Genomic DNA, 21802 nt, shown 5'->3' with positions numbered 1-21802 from the left:
AAACAGGTTGTTTATTAGGAAATCTGCTATAATGACATTACTGCAAACACTTAAATATGGGGCAGCCGAGGGTCGGGGGCTCCAGGGTGACCACCAGCTTTGCCTGTTTGATAATTCAGATCTGACTCTATTTAGTATACAGTGTGTACAGTATTTATATATTGATATAGATATAGATGTATTGAAGGTCCAGGTGACACACTTATTGACATACTCATTGAAAATGTCCCTCTAGGTAAGCACAATGGGACTGTCCAGGGCAGAGTGTACTTCCGCTGCCCTCCGGGTCACGGAGTGTTCGTGAAGCCGTCTCGTCTCACCAGAGAACCGCCCTCCATGGACACAGAACCCCAGACTCTGATCAGATAGGACCCAAAGAAGGACCAGCTTTTCCAAGGAATGGCAGCGACCCGAGGGTGCTCCTCAGATCCAGCGCCTGTGGGCGAACCGCAGGCCGACTTGTCTGCTCGAGTCTCTGAGCTGATGTATTGCGTAGTCGTTTTTTTTTTCCTAAAGCATTTCTGACTTGTGTATTTAATGAAGGTATATCCTACTTACTGTCACTATGCACATATCTGAGTTTTCTACACGGTGATATTTTTGATAGAGAACTTCACTTTCAACTGGGAGTCCACGTGGAAATATTGCCCCCATACATTTTCTTACATTGGTTTCTGAGCATTATATATGATATTTTTGTAAGACAATGCATCCTCCCCTGAGGCTCATAGTGGATTAATCTGAAGATTAAGAATGTACTACTGTTATTAAACATTGATATTTACGTAAATATGATATGTCAGGGGTAACCAAAGAACTACGGTTCCATATCTGCTGTTACGATGTTATTTTTCTAATGTATGTGGAGCTCAACATGATATATATCTGTGTCCAAGTAAAGCTTAGTGCCATATCTCTAGGAGTAATGCCACATACCCTGACCAGAGGAAAACCTGAGTTGCTTTCAGTGTTTGACTGCAGTTAGCGTGTTAAATTATCCTGTTGAAGTACTGTAACACTGTGGAGGAAATAATCCCCATCCAGCATGAGACTGTTGCTGTTTGAACGCTTGCACTGGAAAGGATTCTTGGAGAGTTCACCGACTGTCTTCCATATTGGACTGATGAGACATTTTCTAACTGAAGTGACTGAGAACACCGAGCGCCCATCACTTTACCGTGGGGAACGAAACGGCTAGGCTTTCTTCCAAGGCCTGGAGATACTGATGCCTTAACGGCCTGTTTCCATGACGGGCAGGCACGCTGACCCCAGACTGCTCAGTGGACTCACAGTTCACAGAGTTTTAAACTGTATGGACCTGAAACCTGTGTATGTACATCACGATGCCCAGGCGCATTCAAAATGCCATCCAGCCGCGCTGACTGACTGATAGAATACCTTTTTAACTGCATTTTATATGTTAACTGACTGATACATAACACTTCATGTTAAAAGGTACTCAATAATGCATTTATTTTCACATGGAGGATTGGATGAATGGGTGATGGACGAAATCAGGTCACAGGAGAGAAGAGTTGTCCGATGATCTTATATTTTATATGGAAGTGGTGAACTGTGGAAATGACTAGAAATTGTTCTATATTCGAGCTGTAATTTCAAGTAAATGAAACAAACCCAAGACCTTACTTTAAAGAAGAGAACAAAGCTGCTCTCCCTCATAAGGAGTTGTAAATAGAAAATGTATTTGAACATAGTATTTACACTATCATAATGTACAGAATTGTATTTATAATGTATCTCGAGCTGTTTTAATTGGTACAAGATGTTCTAGAATAGAACATTTACAATCAGGGCGCTGTGTCGACTCTTTATTTGGCTCACTCCAGCTGACTTAGTTTGCACATTCAAGTATTTTTTTAATGAGTATAGTGTACAGCAGACACTGAATGCGTAGTATTCAGATCAAAATATATTTACAAAGGATTTCTGGTCAACCAAAACAATTTCCATAATTCTCTCATGTGAGGATACCATTTAACAGAGAGCAGAGATGGCTAATTACTCTTAATCTAAATGCAGTAATATGTCATTTTAAAAGCTGTTTTAATTTCAAGTCCACTCTAATTTGACCTTTTTTGCTCAGAGGTTGTATTCAGGTCTTCTCAAACTGGTGTGTTAGTGTGAGAGCTCAGCATGGCTGTGTGTTTTATGTGTTTAGTTCCCGTCCTTTGTGGTGAGGTTTATCCAAGATGTTATTTTAATAATACATCACATACACACTGATCCTTTATAAAAGAATACATAGCTTTTGCCCTAATGGGTCTTTAAAAAAGTCCATATCTTAGATGCACAGGTAGAAGGAATAGATCTGTGGGGTATTTTGCTGTAACTGGAATGTTATTATGTGCTCACAGATTATAGAATAACAAAGTTTTTGTATATTTAGACCAGCGTATCCTACTTTAAATTATTTTGATAGATTGTGTTTCACAAGAAAATGTTAAAAGTCACAATGGGAGTGCATTGATTTAGCTGAGCACTGTACATGACATGAACATCACAGTGGAGTGGGATTCTTGGATGAGTTGTCAGCGGTGGTGTCTGATCCGCTCTCTGGCTTCCCAGTGTAGGGCAAAAATGTCTCCTGTCACCAGCGGATTTATGGTCCCCTCTGAAACGTGTCTCGTCTGAGACTCATGCACAGGTAAACATCACAGACATGTAAACATGTTGTGTCCTCTAACGGATTCTGTCACGTGAAGCCTAGTTGTTAGGCGTTGTTTTGCAAATGCTGCCAAATTCCACGAGCTTCACAGCCGTCCGGCTAGCCGTGCCTAAGGTTCATCTCAACTTTATTTATACAGCACCATCCATTCGATCATACAGCCAGAGCAGGATTAACACAGCTCAGATATATATTTAAAAAAAAGAGCAAAAACAAAAATAGACAACAATGGATACAATGATGGAAGAATAAAATTACAAACAAAGCAATAAATGTTCAAAATAAATAAACAGAGAGACAAAAAATCTGAAAACTAATGATGAAGACTTAAAGCTAGGTAAACAAATGACCTTTAGTAAAGGTTTAAAAGATATGTCTAAATATTTCTGTTAAAAATGTCCACAATGGTTAGCTGAGGAAATTGCTGGGTACATATTTATCTATTCTATGACATTTGAGTTACTTAATTTAAGTGCCACCATATACACCACCTCAACTGGTGTATTTTTAATTTGATTAAAAACTGAATATTTATGTGCCAGCAATAGATGGAACTTGAATGGACACAACTTGATCCACAGCAGCACATATGCTACAGATACTCCTGTAATGTGTTGATTGATTAAGTGGCTGCTGGAGGTTTGTTAAAATTACTTTTTATGAGCTTCAACCCTCAATAAAAACAAGTATGAAGCGACTCTAGCTGTCTTTAAGGACGCTCAAGTTCTGTCATTGGTATTAACCTGTTGTAATTTGTGGGTTTTAGCAACCTGGGGGACTTAAATTGTTAAATAAACAAAAAAAAAAACCAACAACAACAAATAAATGATGAGTATTTTAAAAGCTGATTCAAGTATTTTCAGACTCTGTAAATTTAATATTTGACCACTTTGAGAGAAAAAAAAAATAAAGAAGGCTTTAGTATTTCCCACCAGTTTTTTTTTTAATTCTTAGCAGTGTGGAGGCTTTGAAACAGAATTTAGACTTTTGTTTTATGAAATAAAAAAATGACCACACTGTTTTTAAAGTCACGGGCATTGAAATGTACTTATCTGGTCAAATTTAGAACAGCAACAGTCATGTTGAAAGCAAAAGAAATTTACTTCTGGGCAACATTAAAAAAAAAAGGGGGGGGGGGGGGAGTTTTGTGAGAGGGACGTAATGTTAAAATGTGTTGGAAAAAAATAACTGAGTCTGTGTATGTCAGTGTGTATGGGGTGGACCTGTGGAAGGGGTTGCATGATGAGTTGAAACAAAGCACAAATATAAATCAATTTAAACTTTTTTTAAAGGTATTTTTGGCTGGTATGTGGAGGTGGAGAGGTTGTATTATCTATCATCTAACACTGGGTGGATATTTGGATTGTAAATGAACCGGGATTTTATTTAATTGGGTGACACAAAACTGGGGGTGGCTGTTTGTATATCAGTTGCGATAATTTGTTGAAATAATGGGTTAAAAGAGGAACAGTGAGAGAGGGCTGGGGATGTATGAGTTTTACTTCTACCCACTCCTATATGGACACTTTCACTTTTTTTTTTTTTTTTTATTCTTTTTTTTATTATTATTATGTTCTGGTTCTAAAATAAAGTCAGTCGCTCAATCTAAACTCCTGCCACAGCTCTGGGAGAGATGTAAAAACCTCTACGTGGCCTGGCTGCATCCTCTTCAGACTTGGACAGAAACTTTATGAGACCGACTTGTTGCGCAGCGTGTTGGAGCAGCTGCGCGACGGTCGGCATCCGGTGCGGTGGTCTGGATCTGGGTGGAGTTAAGTTTCTGTGTCACACGCTCTGACAACTGGGAAATCTCCCGTAACAAACTAACAGGTGTCCTCCTCCTCCTCCTCCTCCTCCTCCTCCTGCCTCAGACCCACAGTCAGTCACATCACCGGGGGGCTGCCTGTCCTGTCCGCGCCGCACACTCACTCCCGCAACTCCTCTGAGCGCGTTTTTCTTCACAGTCTCTGACTTCAACAACAAAAACAGGGGGGAAAAAAACAACAACAACAACTTCAAGGAAATATTTTTTTTTAATTGACATCTACACATGATGCACTCGGCACAGAAAGACACCACGTTCACCAAGATCTTCGTGGGAGGTCTGCCTTACCACACCACCGACTCCAGCCTCAGGAAATACTTCGAGGTGTTTGGAGACATCGAGGAGGCTGTTGTCATCACGGACCGGCAGACGGGCAAATCCAGAGGCTATGGATTTGTAAGTATGACGAGCGGTGGGCACCTTTTTCAGCTGCCATTTTTAAAAGTTGCTCGCACACACGTGCACGGTCGGGCTCCGTTGCGAGCCTGATGTTTCCTGCTCTGTGTGACAGCCAGGCCAGAAATAGGTCATTTGTAGCTGAAACGTGAGCTCGGATCTGACCTAAATACTCTTAGATGAACCAAAACATCTTGAAGATAAACAGTCGGATAAAGCAATACCTGTAACCAAAGTAAATACGGCAAGAAATGTCCTTGAGGGTCACTGAAAATGTGCTGTTTCCCTCAGGTGACCATGGCAGACCGGGCCTCTGCTGACCGGGCCTGCAAGGACCCCAACCCCATAATAGACGGCAGGAAAGCCAATGTGAACCTGGCCTACCTGGGGGCCAAGCCCAGGGTCATACAGCCAGGTGAGGGACTGGACCACAGCTTTGACTTGGATCAACAAGGTGGCCTACCTAATCAGGGGCACAAACGCCCTCACACACTCATGTACACGGAGTTCATTCAATATCAGATTGATGAAAGTAGATTTAAATCTTTATTTTCTGTCTGTCTGGATCTGTTGCTGTGGAGTATGGTTGTGCGGGTTGTAGGCGCAGTCAGTTGGTCTGTTGGGTTCGCTTTCTCTTGGAGGGTTAAATGTTTTACCGTGTGGTTACAAACCTGTAAAAATAAGGATAAGTTGATGTTTATTTGGATATTTGGTTGATGAAAACTTAATGTAGACTGTTATGTATTTTAAATTTGTGTATATAATATCAGAACACACTTCAGAATCATCTCCACTGCATCAGAAAAGCATTGGTTCCTTTACAAAAAAAAAAAACAGAAAAAACCCTAACAAGTGTCTGCCTTTGTTTCAGGGTTTGCATTCGGTGTGCCTCAGATCCATCCAGCCTTCATCCAGAGGCCTTATGGGTAAATTAATCTGCAGAACACCTCTCACAACATCTTCCAGTGTCTTTCATGATCTTACATAATGTGTTTTGTCTTTTTTTTTTTTTTTATTGTTGTAAACATGTCATTTATCATTGCCTCCACCTGTTTAAAACCCTGAGTGAGGACATGTGAGTGTTGATGTGTGCTCCTCTGCTTGGCGTTGACTGTGAAAGGAAGTGAACGTTTGTCACCCCCAGCCACTGCAGGACTGTGACTTCATTGTTGTCTATCTCTCTCTGATCTGACAGGGTCGGTAACGGTTAAAATAGCTGATGAGGGGACATGATGATTTGAGGAATAGCTGAGTCTGCATTGGGCAGAGCGCTAAAGTGTAACCTGTATACTCTGACATACACAAACGAACTGAAATGGTGACTAGATGCATGGAAGTCTTTTTTTTTATTATTTTGAATTTTCCAGTTTTTCCATAGTACATAGATTTGTGTGTGCCTTGTTTTTCCAGTATGATGTGGTGTTCAGCTTAACTGTGTGCTTATTTCTACTTGCAGTGGGGGGTGCAGGAGGTTTTTTTGTGCAGACTTTGTGAGTTTGTTAGGGAGCCGTAACTCTGTAATGGGGTGTTGATGATTTTCTCTCTTTTTTTTTCTTTTTTTTTTAATGACTGATTTGTGCTTTAGCCTGCGGTTCATTTTCCTTTTTCTTTTGTTTTATTCATTTTACTCCCGGTTTTCTCGTTAACATCAAGTTGATCGTGTTTTGTTGTAAAAAGGGGGCTGATGATCTCTTCAGAATCGATCCCCGGCAACAAAACAAACACTGGCTTGCATGTGGGAGTCCTGTTTCTGTTTCCTTACCCATGATGCTGTGTTTTTTTTTTTTTTGTGTGTTGTTTAATTAACCCATTGCTTTCACTCGTAGCTTACATCTACAGGTACACGATACAAGAAAGAAAACTTTAAAAATCCTCTGTTTGCTAGTCATTTAAAAGAATAAGTTCCCTCAAAAATGAAAATTCAGCTAAGATATACTCTCATTAATGGAAAGACAGAAAAAACATTTCTGGAGCTTCACAGCAAAACAGGGTTGCAGCATTCTTCGAAACAACTGAAGCAGATGGGGACATGTTTTAAAACGTAAAAATAAACTGCCCCAAAAAACATATAAATGGATCCATACATCTCGTTTGGCATAATCCAAGTCTCCAGAAGCCACAAGGTCTCAGACTGATTTGAAAAGATGTTCTTTACATCCTCGACATGTGGTCGAGCTTTTATGCCAACTTCAGAGGGGGGGTGTGCTCAGGCTTCTAGCATAGCAGCTACAGTTAAGATTTTACCCCAAGAAAGGGTGTGAATGACATTTTTTCAGATCAAACTTTAATGTCGTGGGTTGTCAATACTTGGATTACACCAAAATGAAGCCATTTATGTTTTTTGTCTTGAGTTTTTTTTGTTTCAAAACACATATGCATCCACTTCAGTTGTTTGGGAGATGGTTGCAACACTGTGCGAAGCTCCTGAAATGTTTTGTGGACTATGAAACTTCACCCAACTTTCCCTTAGCATGATAGTGAGTAGATAATGACTGAAATTTCATTTTTAGACAAGTTTAGCCTTAAACCACAAATAGTGTTATCACTGCAGAAAAATGTGTTTAATCACCCTAATATTGGTACTTTTATTAGCAAAGTTAAAGTAAGTCAAATAAGTCAGTCAAGGCTTTAATTTAAAGCTGGATCACTGTTTGAATAAAACAGTGTTTAAATGTTAACCTACTATAGATGAGATAATACAGTCACTATTTCGTTTTGCAGTTCACCAAAAAAAAAAAATATATAGACTGACTGAAATGCTCGCTGTACAACAGGTTGGAGACTGAGATCTTAGCCGGTCTCTTAGGCAGCAGCTGTTGGCTACAGTGATCTTCCACAGCCTCTCAAATTCAGATGGAAAATGGGAGTCACTCAGCAGCGCTGTTAATAATGTATGGCACAGACAGGGCTGCTCGGCTGTGGACAACAGGTGGGCCGAGCCATGTGCCCGTGAAGCCTTTTGGTTATGTGCTGGGGATTACCCATGTGCCCTAGTGATTTACAAAGCACCTTTATTTAGCTCCCCACTTGCAGCACCACAAAATGTTCAACCCATGTCTTTCAATAGAGATGGCTTAAGTCAGCTGTGCCCTTTCAGCTCGAGCTGTTGATTTTAGAACAAGGTCATACAACAAAGAGAGGACACCAGTATGTCGGTTCCCATCTTGTGAAGTTGGAAATTATACAAGTAAATAGATTTGTTACGTTTGAATTAAAATGAGAATTGTATCAATTTCTGTAATTAATTGCAACTATAGTAGAAGGGGGGGGATTCAGCTCTCATTTGGATCTCTAGTGTCCCACTTTGATACAGCAACTCTTCTTGATCCCCCAAGACAACTCCAGACCGATAATAAAGACGTAAATTCAGGAAAAGTCACTGAGACGGTAGAGTGGCGTCGGCCGCCATTACAGTTGAGTGAGTGCCCTGCCATGTGTTACTGAAGGAGGAGATCAGCTCGTCCTTTGGAGATGACAAGGGGAGCAAAAAATAGCATGCTTCCAGCCCCCCTTGTCAGTCAAGTCGGCGTGTGTATGTTTGTGTGGCTGTAGGTGGGGGAGGGGCAGTTGTCTACGGGGTGATATAACAGTGTCACACCTGCTCCGAAATATATTTACTGAGGGTGACTTTAACAGGAGTTTAAAGTGGGGCCAAATTTACCCAGATACCCTGGCTTGTATTAACTTTTACCGTCATCTATATACAGAATACTGTTCTTCCAATGGAGATCTCCTCCTCTTACACTATGTTTTGTCTTTAAAATAGTTAAATGACTTCTAGCAAACACAACAGGGCCTCTGCAGAACCTAATACAACCCACTTCATGAGAAGCCATATTGGTAATCCACTGCATTGCAATTATTTTTTTTTATTAGCTGCTCCATTTAAAAGAACCAAAGGCCTCTTTTTTTGTTTGTGTTTCAGGACCTATTAACATGCGTGGGCATGCCTGTATGTGTGCCGTTGATGTGACAGTGTGTGGACACAATAACGTCCACTTCTTTTTCCTTGATATGTTGTGGTGTTGTGCGATAAGCTCGCATTTTGTCACATACTGTTTTCAGTGAAACACTGGGTGCAGAGCTGGGCTGTGTCTTCTTTTAATGCCTTACTGTGTTCCAGATTCAGGTGCTTTTTGAAATTAAAAGCTGCGCTTGGGTTTCTTTGCTGCTTCCTTAACTTTTCAATTCTAGGTAGGGTTTTTCAGTTGTTTAATGAATGGATTTGCTGTGTTCTGAGGACTGGATTGACGTATTTGTGGCGCCTGCTTTTCACGTTTCCAGAATTTAGTTTCAGGGTTGGAAACATGACTGGCTGTGGCTCTGCTTTGACCCTGTGTGTCTTTTTTGTCCTACAGGGTCCCTGCCCACTACGTATACCCTCAGGCCTTTGTCCAACCCAGTGTTGTGATCCCTCATGTACAACCTTCTGCTGCTACAGCAACAGCTGCTGCTGCCACTTCCCCGTACCTTGACTATACTGGAGCAGCGTATGCCCAGTACTCAGCGGCTGCTGCCACTGCTGCTGCCGCCGCCGCCGCTGCATATGAGCAGTACCCGTATGCAGCCTCACCAGCACCGACAAGCTACATGACCACAGCAGGGTATGGGTACACTGTCCAGCAGCCACTCGCCACTGCTGCCACCCCGGGAGCTGCCGCTGCTGCTGCCGCCTTCAGCCAGTATCAACCTCAGCAGCTCCAGACGGATCGCATGCAGTGAAACTCTGAAAACTGCCTTAAAGGAGGAGAGCAGGGGAGGTCGCCTTGTCCCATGAAAAGGGGGAAGTTTGGAGGGGAAAGAACAAAGGGGCTGAATGATGGCTGTCAGTCCTGGGTTTTAACTTGGCAGTCCTTCTACCAAAGAGCCTGAAGAAAATCACCAAAAATAAGGAGACAAATGATGAATATTGATGTATATTTTATTCAAGGGTGATCAGTCTTTTTTGTCACTATTGAATATATTTGAATATTTAATATTTATTCATTAGGAAAATATTTAATAATAATTGAAGTAGACTCACTGGACCTCATGTCAACCATTGCTGAATTGTGTATATACCAAGTGCATTATGTCTTATGATCAGGTTTCTTCCCCACTTCTTTTGAAAACAAACCAAAACACTTTCATACATATGAGAACCGTATGCTACATCATGCAGTTTTCAGTATTTCATAGTTTTGGACCAGTATTGTATTCAGTAAAGCTATGCAGACACTGATATAGATGTCGGTGTTAAGTTAGGATTATTCTTTTTTTTTTTTTTTTTTTTTTTATAAATGTTTGGAGTGAGATAGATTAGACACCCTCAGATAGTTCCCTTGTATTTCCTTGACGGTACCTAAGATAAGAAGCTGAGGTGACGGCTGATGCTGGTATAAAGCACTCACTTTTCTTCCCTTTTTAAAATGCACCTCGAGTAAGTTCAGCAAAAAAGGGAAGAAACTTTGTTGAATGTGAATCATTTTTCATTTTCACTTTCATTTTGACAAAATGTTTCCTAATGTGCCTTTTTAAATTATGCTATTTATGTATTTATTATGGAGCCTTACAGTAAAAAAAAAAACCCTTTACTTGTTGTGTTCATGTGCTAGTATGAAGCATGTTCACATGTGCTGCTGCATAATGATCAAGAGCATATGATTGATGTTCAAACTTGGCTTAAAGCGATACACTGTGTATAAAGAACAAAATATGAGTAGAATGGTAGCAATTTTCTGTTTCCTGTAGATTTCATGTTGTTGTCTCAAATAGATTCTTAATTCTTTAATGTCGCTTTTTATACTTGAACAGTTGGATAAAGGACAGTTTGAGAACTTTTTTTTCTTTTTTTTACATTTGATGTTATTAGACATTAAATGTTTTCCAATGTAAGGACATCTCCTCTTGACCTTGCACCTGTAATGCATGACTCAAAATTATGCTAATGCAAATAAGTTAAATAAAAGGAAATTTACCCTCTGTGTGATGTTTAATGTCAGCTTTGCCTACAGCCTTTAAATGAAACTTCTTACACTAGAGATCTTGAAAGTTGAAAAGTCTGATCCAACAGAAGCTCTTCTGTCCCGTAGAAAAAAACTGCTCCTGAAACACCGCTTCCGTAGTCTTGCCTTTTATTCTGTTACTTTGTGACATCATTCATCTCAGCTGCTCTGTTGTTGTCAGTGGTGCTGGGTCAGGCCTGTGTGAGCTGTCCAATCACAGGAGACTAGGTATTCAGCAAGGGGGCTTTAAAAAGACAGGAGATGACACAGTTGTTTCAGAGAGAGAGAGGGAATACAGTGTTGCAGCGCTGTTCAGAATGGGAGAAGATGAGTAAGATGTTACTCAATCATCATATAATCTCTTTGACTTATATTAATATCTCTCAGCAGGATAAAATCCAATTTCATGACCAATTTGAAACAGAGACAGAAACCCAAGAGGCAAGATACCCATCCCGCTCTCTCAGGAGACCTGTCTCACTAACTAATAATTTGGAAATTGATCTCCTCTTGGGACACTGCTGGATACTTTGATGCTTGCCTCTGTTTACGTTACGAATCAGCGAAGATGTCTGTGTAACATGAATCCTGTCTGCTGCAGCTCCAAAATAGTAAGTAGGTGAAGTCCCTGTTCCCACATTACACAAGCATCAGTCGAAAGAAGCTGTTTGCCAGATTTCCTCATGCTGATCAAATGAAATACATCAATTACCTCAGATTAACTCAAAGTGTTAGATATTTTTATGATACTTCTATGTCAATTCTGATAAATTTGCACTGTAAAAAAGCTCAAAGTAAATCTGATACCATCCCCTGGCTCTCCTGTGGTTGTAGTGCACACTCCTCTCGGGGACCTATGGTTGATAGAAACCTTGCCATGCCAGTGTGACCTGTTTCCAACCCTTCATTACAGTCCCAACCATTACGTCTCTATAAAGCTGTGATGAAACTTGGTAAAGGGGCAGGCAGGTAACTGCACAGTCTGGATAATCCTTCATTTAATCCAGTGAAGTAAATTGTTGTTTTAAGAAGCTCTCTAATTGCCACTCTCATGTTCTCTCAACCAAACCTGTAGTCTTCTGACACCTGCTGGTTTATATGGCCCAGTCCTTCTTGTCAACCATATTTGTAGCTAAGAACCTGTCATCTCTGAACCCTTTGCTTGTGTTGACGGACGATGGTTTTCTTCAGATTGAGTTTTGTGCATTTCACTTTCGGTTTAAGGCATTTACAGCATGTCATTGTCTTGAAGTCGTCTACAAGATTGACATGCTGCGTCCATGTGTCCTGAACGCAGCATATCACGGTTGTCGTAATTACGAGCTCCCACTTGTGAAAGGCGTTTGCGTCAACGTCCAATTTGTAAATATGACTGAATAAGACTGTCTTTTCCGACAGCTTCGATAAATCTATCCTTTTTACACGACCGACAGTGTACTCGGACAACACTGAGCTGTCAGGTGACGCTCTCATCCCGTCGTCCTGTGTATGTTGGGTATGTTTCACATCTTTACCAGCCATCACAGGTAGCCTGAACGCGTCATTTCGCATCCTGGAGGCGGTGACATCTGGGTTACTGGAAGTCAATGTGAACACAAAAAATTGCCTCAGTGGGACAAAACCTGGGGGGGAAAAAACTCTCAGACTGCTGCAGAGGAACCCAGCGAGGACAGGAACTGCGTTTGCCGGCAAAGTGAGTAATATTTGAAAGACTTGAACCAGCCTTGATGCTTGCTGCCTTTCTGTTTCCAATCGGTAACGGCAAACGTTAACGTTATTGTTTGGTGAAAAAAAAACATGGCTATAGTGTTGTGACGTTACGTAACGCTGCAATATGTTAACGTTCTCGTTAAACCATTGTTTTACCTCCGTTCGTTTAAGTCTAATATATATACAAGTCAATTGAATGCTTATTGTGTGGACTAAAGTGTTGTATGTTGGCTAAAAGTGAAATGTGGGGCCTAAATTTGACCAGCACGACAACAGCTAGCTAGCTTCACTTCGGCTGAAGTGTTCGTGGAATGTGGGAGAAACGTAAATGCTCTTCATTGTCATCAAACTCGGAGCTCTGACCTTCGTTTAACCCTCAAGATAGAGATACATGCAGTGGCATAACAACTAGAATACATAGAGAGCGCATGTAGATGTGGTTTTAATTAAGCTGTCGATCGACTCCTTTTAATCATGATATCTGAGTTACCGGAAGTCGGATTGGTCATGTGACCTCTGTGACGTTGCGGCCGTCGCATTGTGGACTGTCCAACTGCATCACTCAGACAATGCCTTTTATTCGACATTAATAACCTGTCACATGACGTCTCCTATTCATTTGATCAAATTTTAAATATCCGTTCAATCTCCCAGCTGCTCTTTGCTCCGGATCGAAGCCAGAGATGGCCACCGAGAAGACGGCATACACCCCCTTGGAGGGGGGGTCTTCTCCACCCTCGCTACCCGGGCAGCCAGCGTTCCCTGTCGGATTCGACATGAACATGCAAGGCCCGAACACTTTCGGAGGCCCCGCTCCTGGTGGCTTCCCTGCTCCTGCTGGTCTCCCTTTCCCTCACCCGACTGCTTTTGCACCGGGCGCTCCTGGTGCCTACGGGATGGGCGGAATGAAACAAGGCGACTCTGGATATGTCAACCCGGTCTCACCATATTCCGCTCCAGGCCCGGGCTTCACTGGTGAGTCCTGCTGTCAATGAGTGGCATCCCCTGTGGTGGCATCATATTCTCCTGTGCAGCTAAGTCGATTTTTGTTTGATTTCGTGTTTTTTCTTCAGATGATGTTTACCACGGTGAGGATGATCCGCCGCCCTTTCACGAGAATCAAGACTTTGATTTTGGATTGGATAACAAGAGCATAAGAAGAGCCTTTATTAGAAAGGTATGGAGACAAAAAATGCATGTCGTGATAGATCATTATTAGATGCATGTAGGTGCAGCACAGCAAGAACTTTTAATGTTGAAAAAACTTTTCCGAGTTCTTGGTCTGGCTGCAACTAATGATTATTTTCATTATTGATTAATCTGTTGATTATTTTCGCAAAGTAATTGATTGATTGTTCAGTCTGTAAAACATAAAATAATTGTGTAAGTTGAAAATCCTTATCAGTTTCCCAGGGCCAAATGTGTTGGGCTTCATTGCAACTTTTATCCAACCAGTAGTCCAAAATCCAAAGACTCTTCAGTTTAGAGGTAAGATCGGGCCTAAAAAATCCAGCCCGACCCGACCCAGGCCCGCAGGCATTAAAGCCCGACCCAGCCCGAGCCCGACCAATTAACTTGATTTGCAGGCCCGAGCCCGAAGCAAACCCGAAATTTCAAGATTACGTTCACGAAATGTCCGCAAAGCCGTGCGCAAAGCGTGCTCTTGCTCTGCGCCTCCTGTTTAGTAGTAGTTATATAGCAATTACCTTACAGCGCCGCCTTCTCTGTTTTATCCAAATTATTTATTTACAACAAGTATTCCTTAGTTTAGTATCCACACATCGTTTTAGTATACATTTTTATAAACATATATTTATTTTTAAAAAAGTCAGCGAGAGAGAAGCCCGAGCCCGACCCGACCCGAACGTAATGATTGACATTTTAGGCCCGACCCGACCCGAATTTCGGGCCGGGCCGGGCCGGGTCGGGCTCGGGCTAAAGATCTTACCTCTACTTCAGTTACTGTAATAAATGGCAAAGAAAAGCAGCAAACCCTTACATTTAAGAAGCTTTTTGTTGAAAATTAGTGAAATGATTAGTCGTTTTTCAAAATTCTTGGTGATTAATTTTCTCCTCTTGTCATACATTCCACCAAATTTCATTGGACTCAAGTTTTTTGACATATCGGGCTAAATAATGAACAAACACAACTACTGGACATAACCTCCTCGGTGGAGTTGAATGCGTATTTGAGGTTTTTGTTCTTTCTAAAATTCTTTGTTCGAAATATCATCTATGTCTGCTGCCTAACAATCCACTCTTCCCTCCAGGTCTTCTTGGTGTTGACCGCTCAGCTCATGGTGACATTCGCCTTTGTGGCGGTTTTCACCTTTGTGGATCAAGTCAAGCAGTTTGTCATGGTGAACACCTGGACGTACTTGGTGTCCTATGGGATATTCTTTGTGTCTGTTTGCGTGATAAGCTGCTGTGGAAACGTTCGCCGAAGACATCCCTGGAACCTGGTGGCATTAGTAAGCCTGCTAAAACTTTGTTTTTTCCATAATAGAAAACAGAGCAAGGAGGAGTTTCGATTATAAAAATAGTGTGTTATCTGATCTGGACGAGTGAATCATAATTGTGTTGCCCCTCTGGTTTATAAATCAGTGGTGTCAAGGAAAAAACGAAGTTTTCTGTTTACCTCTGTTTTAAAGCTTGAATTGGATAAACAACAGTGTATTCTGACGCCAACTTATTCAGCCTGCAATTATAATGAAAGACCCTTATAGTCTTTAGTGTTTACACAGATAAAAGTAAGATTGAACTACATGAATCAGTGCAGTGGCCACAAAATGATTTGCTATGATTTGCAGCTGTGTTGATTTGTGTTTCCTATTTACAGTCCATCCTGACTCTCAGTATGTCCTACATGGTGGGAATGATCGCCAGCTTCCATGACACTGAGTCAGTGGTCATGGCAGTGGGCATCACAGCAGTTGTGTGCTTTGCAGTGGTCATCTTCTCTCTGCAGGTTTGTATCAGTCACATCCTGACACTTGAGCGATATGTAATGTACATCTGGATCATCCTCTGTCATGATGGTAACCTTAATGTCATTCTTTGCCTCCTCCACAGACCAAGTGTGACTTCACTTCCTGTCACGGGGTGCTTTTTGTCTGTTTAATTGTCCTGATCTTCTTCAGCATCCTCTGCATCATCATCCGTGACAGGATTCTGCACATCGTGTATGCTGGACTGGGAGCTATGCTCTTCACCTGCGTAAGTCATTTTGGCATAGTTTTCTTCTTTTGGAATTTATAGTAAAAAGCTTGAAGGAATGATACTTTTTGGCACTGTTTTGGAACATATGTTGACCTTGGTTAAGGTCATCGTTTCAAACTAATACTTTTACACCTATAAAAACATGCTAAATGAATCCAGTCACAAATGGATCCCTGGAAAAGAGAGCATTGCTCGCATTAAACCAACCTGAATAAATACATTTTTTGTGGGTTTATTATGACTCACTGGGGGATTTTAATTGACACCCTGGAATACCTTAAACATGGAGTTTGACGACATCACAGCTCAAAGCATTTAAACATTACATTTAAAAAGTTAAACATCAATGTGTCTTTCCAGAATCTCTCACATTAACCCGAAAAATCCACAAAACATGCTGTTAGTAGGTTACATTTCAACTACTTTCTTCTGAAGACATAAACTGACAGCTGTTACTTCTGAAAGCTGAAGCGAAAGCTGTTGACTGTGTGCCAAACCGGCGACCAAATAACCTCAACATCCTGTTTTGATTCCTGGGTGTCCCAGGGACCTTTTTTGCTTGTTATACCGCTCTCTCTGCATGTTCCTTGTTTCTTTGTACTAAATTTTAAAATTTGGAAAGGACTGTGAGATATCGGCTGGGTTTCATGAGTCTTTCAGGATGCATTCTTGGGGGAATCTTCACTGACATCATAAGCATTGGACCTTTTTGTCTGAAAAACTGCTATGAACTTGGTGAAACTGTCCCTCAGAGGGGCCGTTTTGAATTTCTGAGCAAGCATATACATCCACGGTTTGTTTGTTTGCGACAACTTTCACGTTAGTAATGTGAATTATTCAGAATTGTCTAATGACCAATTATCATTGCAAAAATTCCAGATGAAATTACTTTTCAGTTCCAGTTTTCCTAATTTAGCTTATAGATGTGTATATGTGTACAGGTTCACTCCACTAGTTAGCAGATAATTTCCTGTTGATAAAATCTCATTGATCGCTTGATATTTTACTAAAATATTCCATAACTAATTGCAGTTAATATTTAGGCTCCTTAGTAGTCCATAGAAATAGTTAAAGTTATTACGATACAGATCAAAAACTGAAATTTTGAATGACACCTTTGCCTCAGTGAAATGTGTCTGTGGGGATTAATGATGATTGGTATAAAGCAGTAGGACTTTAGCACTAAGCCTGGTGTACAGTGGCAGGTTCATTCCATTTCCCTCTACTCTTGATGGCCTTGGTGTGATGTGTGCTGTTATGTAATAAAAAGGGCAGAGTGGAAGTGAACGACAGAAAGCGGAAATAATTCTTAGTAGATTGACGTAGTGAAGAATGACATGTGAGAAAATCTCTCCACAGCAAGAGCACACCTGATATAATGAAATAACTTTTGTCACTTATTTTTTTTTTTTTTTCTGTGTCATTGGTGTGTTTCAGTTTTTATAGGTTTTTTAAGACAAATACTTGACACCTTGATTTCTTTGTGATACAGTTCTTGGCCGTGGACACGCAGCTGCTGCTTGGCAACAAGGAGCTGTCCCTGAGTCCAGAGGAATACGTCTTTGCTGCTCTGACCCTGTACACAGATGTCATCAACGTCTTTCTCTATATTCTCGCTATCATTGGAAGAGCCAGGGGCAGTTGAGCTGGAGCAACAGATCGAAAGTCTGGCAGGAAATTGTTTTGAAAGTGGCTTCCTTTACTCTTGATTTCTGTCTTGTAGTGTGCACTAAAACAGTTAAGTTTTTGCTTCACCCTGTGTAAATGTTTTTATATGATAATATAAGTAGATAATCTTTGTTGTAGTTTGGGGGTTTATTAAATTTCTTTGAGGTGTGTGACCTGATGTAGAAAACTTTTTATCTTGGTTTCTATCTTATCTTATGCTATGAAATCATTAAAGTTTCAGTGTGTGGGATTTAGGAGCAGATATGTAATATAATACTATATGATACTAATTTTGTTATGGTCAGTGTATAATCACCTGAAACTAGGCAAAATTGTTCTTTTGAATGAACATTTTATGTCTACAGAGGGAGCAGATCCGCCATGTACCACGTCATTCTTCAAGAGTAGCTCAAAATCTAACCCTGGCTCTAGCAGAGGGCTGCTGGACTCCTACACACCGGACTTTTAAACATTGTAAATATTTGGCACGTTTTTGGCAGGACTTTGAAGTGTATCACACAGTCTGTCAGCAAAAGGACTGTGAATTGTTGTCATGTCTCTTTGTTTAGGGAGGGTTCCTAACTGAGAGAAATTATCTGGGTCGGTTCTATAAATGTTTAGGAAAAGTGCGTCAATGCTTCCTTTCTTATCTCCTTGAGCAGTGGGTACTGTGGACTATCCTTCACATAAGGGAAAGAAAAGAAGGCTGTCTCACAGTTCCTTGTGGCCTAGCAAAGTCAGTCTGTTCTTTACATTACTGCTGAAACAAATAATTGAAAAATGTTTAAGAACAGACATTGACGCATGGGCCACAGCTATGCTGTTAAACATAAAAAAGAACTGCAAGTCAACCCTGAGTTGGCATTGTTTTGTCTAGCTGTTTCCTGGTTTCAGATTTTAACTTTCATTCTTTATCTATGAACCGGTGGGGTTCATATTTATCACCATGACAACCAAGCAAAATACATCAGCTGGTGAAGGCTGTGTGATATGTTTGAGAGCCCCAAGATTCAGCTACTATGGAACCTTGAGTTGGGATTTTTGTCAAGCTATTATTTCCAAGGTGAAGACTAACCTTATGCTCAAATATAAAGGTTGTTTTCCACAACTGATCTCTGCCCTTCTTTTCTGTATGGAGTGAAAGAAACCTGACAGAATTGCATCTGCCCTGTTATGATTCGATTTGCGACTCTGCCCGAGTTGCATCTGCACTGTTATGACTCGATGTGTGACTTTGTCCAGAAGGTTTCAGGGTGTTTGAGGCTCAAGCTGTGAAACTCAAGTATGGACATGGAGGAAACAGTCGCTGCCTTGCTCTCTGAGAACGAGCAGCTCGGGCAGGAAAATGATCATCTGAAAACAATGCTGAGTCTAGTCAAGGAAAACAGAGACCTGAGAGCCAGGATGCAGAGCTTCAACAGTGACAGTCTGGAGGAGTTCACAGGTATTATAGGTGATTTTGTCTGCCACTAGATGGCAGCCAGGGTCCAGTTCAGAGTTTTCAGGAAACTAGCAACAGATGGTTAAAACAGGAATGTTAAATTTGTTATTGTGGTGAATTGTGTACCTAACTCATGACATATAGAAATATAAGCATGTTCAAGTACAGACCACTTCACGTTTTAAACACTGTTAAAGGTGTTGACAGGGGAAAAGTGACCCACATTGTTTCATTGCCATGTGATTCAGTAATTTTTTTGTCTTTTTTTTTTTGGAGGGAGTGAAGTTCAATCAAAGTCGGTCATTTCTAGCTAATTATAGGATAAATGAATTGATGAGTTTTTTCTTGCAAGATGTGCAGTCAATCTTTCAATCGTACTGTTACAATAATGTATTTTTGTGATTTTGTTTTAAACACATTTCGTTACCTTGGTTATTTAGAATTTACACGGTGTAAGCCAACCATGCTGTTTCCCATATAGTGTCCCTCAGTGTGAGGTAACCTCTGGCTCTAACTTTTTATTAAATCATCAATAGGATTCCCTTCTAATTTTTTTGTACATTCAGGGTCTGTGACATGAATGTGCTTCATTGTCAAAGTAGGTATTGTGTTCTTTATTCTTGGTACCACCCACTCTGTCATTTTCTTTGCAGATCAGTAGGCAGCAATGTTCAATCAACTAATTATAAAACAAAGCCTAATCAAACAGGAAACTGAAGCAACAACAAACATTAACTAGGCCAGAATAAAATATATTTATTTCATAGTAAAATGTGGCAAGCAGAGACAAAGAGACATTCTGACAAAGGTGCTTTAAGAATAGACCTGAATGGTTTTACTGACTCAACAAGCCTTGTTTCTATGGGCTGATCACAGAGCCTCGGGCCCCTGACAGCAAATACTCTCCCCCCTCAGGTTTTAAACTGTGACTCGCTTATTGACTGAGGATCTTAAAGTCCCCCTCCTGTCAAAACTGTGTTTTTTGTCTTGTTTCTTCAGTTGAATGTTTGAGTTTCACTGTGAAGAATGATGTATGTGCAGAGTTGGACACTAGGAGGCTGTTTTCACATTCATCTGCTGAAAGTGCTCATTGAAAATCTGTTTTTAAGAGGAGGGACTACATGCATGATTTGAAGCCAATCATGGTCCAATATTAAACCTGTGAATTGAAACAAATATTTGTATTTTCATATATTTTTTAATTCTTAATTAATACATGTGGATCGGTAAGCTCAACAAAGGCTTGTAATCGAGAAGATCTTAAAATCAACCCTAAATCATAAACAAGTGTAAAGAGGCTAAAACAAGTGAAGGGGCTGTTAAGAGGTGTGAGATAAGAGAAGCAAATTTCTTTAGAAGTATCCAGTCTGCTTAATGAAAAATGACAAGAATATCTTCACCTTGTTTTCACCAGTTTCCTCAACTTTCGGAAGAAAACCCTTCGTCCTGTCGCAAAACACGTGTGATGAGAGTAAATTCAGAAAAGACTTGCAACAGACCAAAAATGAACATCGAACCTCATCCCCTACCGACTTCAAGTCTTTCATCCAAAGCTCGGTGCACGCAGACGGCAGCGATTTTCAAACCAGCCAGGCTCATACTCCTCTGGAGGTCAAAGGTAAGTGCCGCCTGACGCATTTTAGAGCAGTGAAGAAGAAACAGATTTGTTTATTTGAACCATTCCACTGCAGGTCCAAAAAGGCTCCTGGGAGAGATTGCTTACCAACTGGACAGGAGGATTCTGTCCCATATCTTCCAGGGCCATAGGAGGCTTTATGGTTTCACAGTGGTCAATATTCCAGACAAGATCATTGAGGTTAGAAAGGAATAATTTAGATTTACAGATAAGATATGAAATCTGAACTGAGATTCCAAACAATGCTGCCCCCTAACATTCCACTCAGAGCGACGTCCTCCTCTCCTGCAGGTGAGCACACACCCGCTGACAGGGATGGTAGACGATGGCTACCGGCTTCATCTCACGCAGAGGTATGCTGACCTCATGGAGAGGCTCAACCAGATTGGGTATAAAAAAAACCTTCACCCTCCTTTTGGGGAGTTTCTTGTAAACACCTTTGGGATCCTGAAGGACAGACTGGGTGAAGGCAGCACCCAGGCAGGAGACTACAATGATCCATCCTTTCTGAGGAGGCTGATTGAGACCACAGCGCCTCCAAAACTTCAGAAGAACCTGCTGCTTTTGCTTTCCTGCCTCTGTTACATGGCCGATATGGACAAGAGGCCTCTCATTTTCTGGTAGACATGATTGTATCGCAACGAACGTTCAGCAAGTGTACCGTGTCAAAAAATTGGAAATAAACACTGATAAATGATATGCCTGAATGATGATATTTTGTGGCTTTTATAATGTGCAGATGGTAAAACTACCAACAAAAAAAAATACAGTCATGCATTTGCTTCGTCATACACACTTTGCAAGTATGTTCATAGTGAAGCTGAACAGCTAACTTTCATATCATAGTTTACTGTTCAGAGTCACTTTCAAAATTTGCAAAATGTATTGGCCAAATGTGAGCAGATTATATCCTAGCGTCTCTCATGCTTGCCTATACAAGCTTGGGGGCTGATTTGTTTTAGTTGTTTGATACTGCAAGACTGGATTTCTTTGAGGTCTGATTTTTTTGCTAAAGTTTAAAGTATGTGACCATGTGCACACACTCTCCAGTGCCTCGTCTCACTTCCCTTCTTTGCTTCTCTAACAAAGAGAAACGTTAGTTTAAAAATGTAATCGGCTACTTGAAAGTAACGACCAATACTATAGTTCCACAGAGCCCCTTTAGCAATCATGCTAAACAAGAGGCGTGGGTGATGATTCAGAGGCTCATTTGGACCTTCATTTGGAAAAAAAGAAA

General features: G+C 40.8%; 4 protein-coding genes and 1 long non-coding RNA gene across 11 annotated transcripts in view; 4 read left to right on the top strand and 1 right to left on the bottom strand.

Annotated features, from left to right (window-relative positions):
- The window catches only part of kif13a (kinesin family member 13A), a 42771-nt gene extending 40958 nt beyond the window's left edge, over positions 1 to 1813 (top strand). For all 6 annotated transcript variants that reach the window (XM_037073261.1, XM_037073260.1, XM_037073263.1 and 3 more), the window contains one exon: positions 236 to 1813. In XM_037073261.1, the coding sequence (XP_036929156.1) occupies positions 236 to 369 (134 nt within the window). In that variant the 3' untranslated portion in view covers positions 370 to 1813. The remainder of the gene's footprint in view (positions 1 to 235) is intronic.
- A 1856-nt stretch (positions 1814 to 3669) lies between these two features.
- LOC119005540 lies at positions 3670 to 5192 on the bottom strand. Its single transcript, XR_005070534.1, has 2 exons — positions 4800 to 5192; positions 3670 to 4657 (listed from the first exon to the last, which is right to left on the bottom strand). It is a non-coding gene; the product is annotated as an uncharacterized LOC119005540 (long non-coding RNA).
- On the top strand, positions 4530 to 10870 carry rbm24b (RNA binding motif protein 24b). 2 transcript variants are annotated; one of them, XM_037073268.1, is made up of 4 exons: positions 4530 to 4907; positions 5199 to 5322; positions 5779 to 5833; positions 9266 to 10870. In XM_037073268.1, the coding sequence occupies exons 1-4, from the start codon at positions 4737 to 4739 to the stop codon at positions 9627 to 9629; spliced, it is 714 nt and encodes a 237-aa protein (XP_036929163.1). In that variant the 5' UTR covers positions 4530 to 4736; the 3' UTR covers positions 9630 to 10870. The 2 variants fall into 2 exon arrangements, with proteins under 2 accessions (XP_036929163.1, XP_036929162.1); XM_037073267.1 differs by having other exon boundaries at positions 4657 to 4907; positions 5199 to 5361.
- A 1554-nt stretch (positions 10871 to 12424) lies between these two features.
- grinab (glutamate receptor, ionotropic, N-methyl D-aspartate-associated protein 1b (glutamate binding)) lies at positions 12425 to 18117 on the top strand. Its single transcript, XM_037073265.1, has 7 exons — positions 12425 to 12584; positions 13256 to 13576; positions 13675 to 13778; positions 14872 to 15072; positions 15441 to 15569; positions 15674 to 15817; positions 17313 to 18117. Exons 2-7 carry the CDS (start codon positions 13285 to 13287, stop codon positions 17463 to 17465), a joined length of 1023 nt encoding a protein of 340 aa, XP_036929160.1. The 5' UTR covers positions 12425 to 12584; positions 13256 to 13284; the 3' UTR covers positions 17466 to 18117.
- A 503-nt stretch (positions 18118 to 18620) lies between these two features.
- On the top strand, positions 18621 to 21264 carry LOC119005538 (speriolin-like protein). The gene is made up of 4 exons (XM_037073266.1): positions 18621 to 18932; positions 20344 to 20547; positions 20621 to 20745; positions 20857 to 21264. Exons 1-4 carry the CDS (start codon positions 18773 to 18775, stop codon positions 21187 to 21189), a joined length of 822 nt encoding a protein of 273 aa, XP_036929161.1. The 5' UTR covers positions 18621 to 18772; the 3' UTR covers positions 21190 to 21264.
- The last annotated feature ends 538 nt before the right edge of the window (positions 21265 to 21802 follow it).

The sequence above is a fragment of the Acanthopagrus latus genome, chromosome 17 (assembly GCF_904848185.1).
Source record: "Acanthopagrus latus isolate v.2019 chromosome 17, fAcaLat1.1, whole genome shotgun sequence".
Lineage (NCBI taxonomy): Eukaryota > Metazoa > Chordata > Actinopteri > Spariformes > Sparidae > Acanthopagrus > Acanthopagrus latus.
This window is presented reverse-complemented; position numbering and strand designations above follow the sequence as displayed.

Coding starts and splice junctions, on each gene's coding strand:
- rbm24b (XM_037073267.1), top strand. CDS start 4,737: ATGATGCACTCGGCACAGAAAGACACCACGTTCACCAAGATCTTCGTG. Junction 5,362..5,778: donor CTTTGACTTGGATCAACAAG/GTGGCCTACCTA, acceptor CCTTTGTTTCAG/GGTTTGCATTCGGTGTGCCT. Junction 5,834..9,265: donor TTCATCCAGAGGCCTTATGG/GTAAATTAATCT, acceptor TTTGTCCTACAG/GGTCCCTGCCCACTACGTAT.
- grinab (XM_037073265.1), top strand. CDS start 13,285: ATGGCCACCGAGAAGACGGCATACACCCCCTTGGAGGGGGGGTCTTCT. Junction 13,577..13,674: donor TCCAGGCCCGGGCTTCACTG/GTGAGTCCTGCT, acceptor TTTTTTCTTCAG/ATGATGTTTACCACGGTGAG. Junction 15,570..15,673: donor TGGTCATCTTCTCTCTGCAG/GTTTGTATCAGT, acceptor CCTCCTCCACAG/ACCAAGTGTGACTTCACTTC.
- LOC119005538 (XM_037073266.1), top strand. CDS start 18,773: ATGGACATGGAGGAAACAGTCGCTGCCTTGCTCTCTGAGAACGAGCAG. Junction 20,548..20,620: donor TACTCCTCTGGAGGTCAAAG/GTAAGTGCCGCC, acceptor ATTCCACTGCAG/GTCCAAAAAGGCTCCTGGGA. Junction 20,746..20,856: donor TTCCAGACAAGATCATTGAG/GTTAGAAAGGAA, acceptor CCTCTCCTGCAG/GTGAGCACACACCCGCTGAC.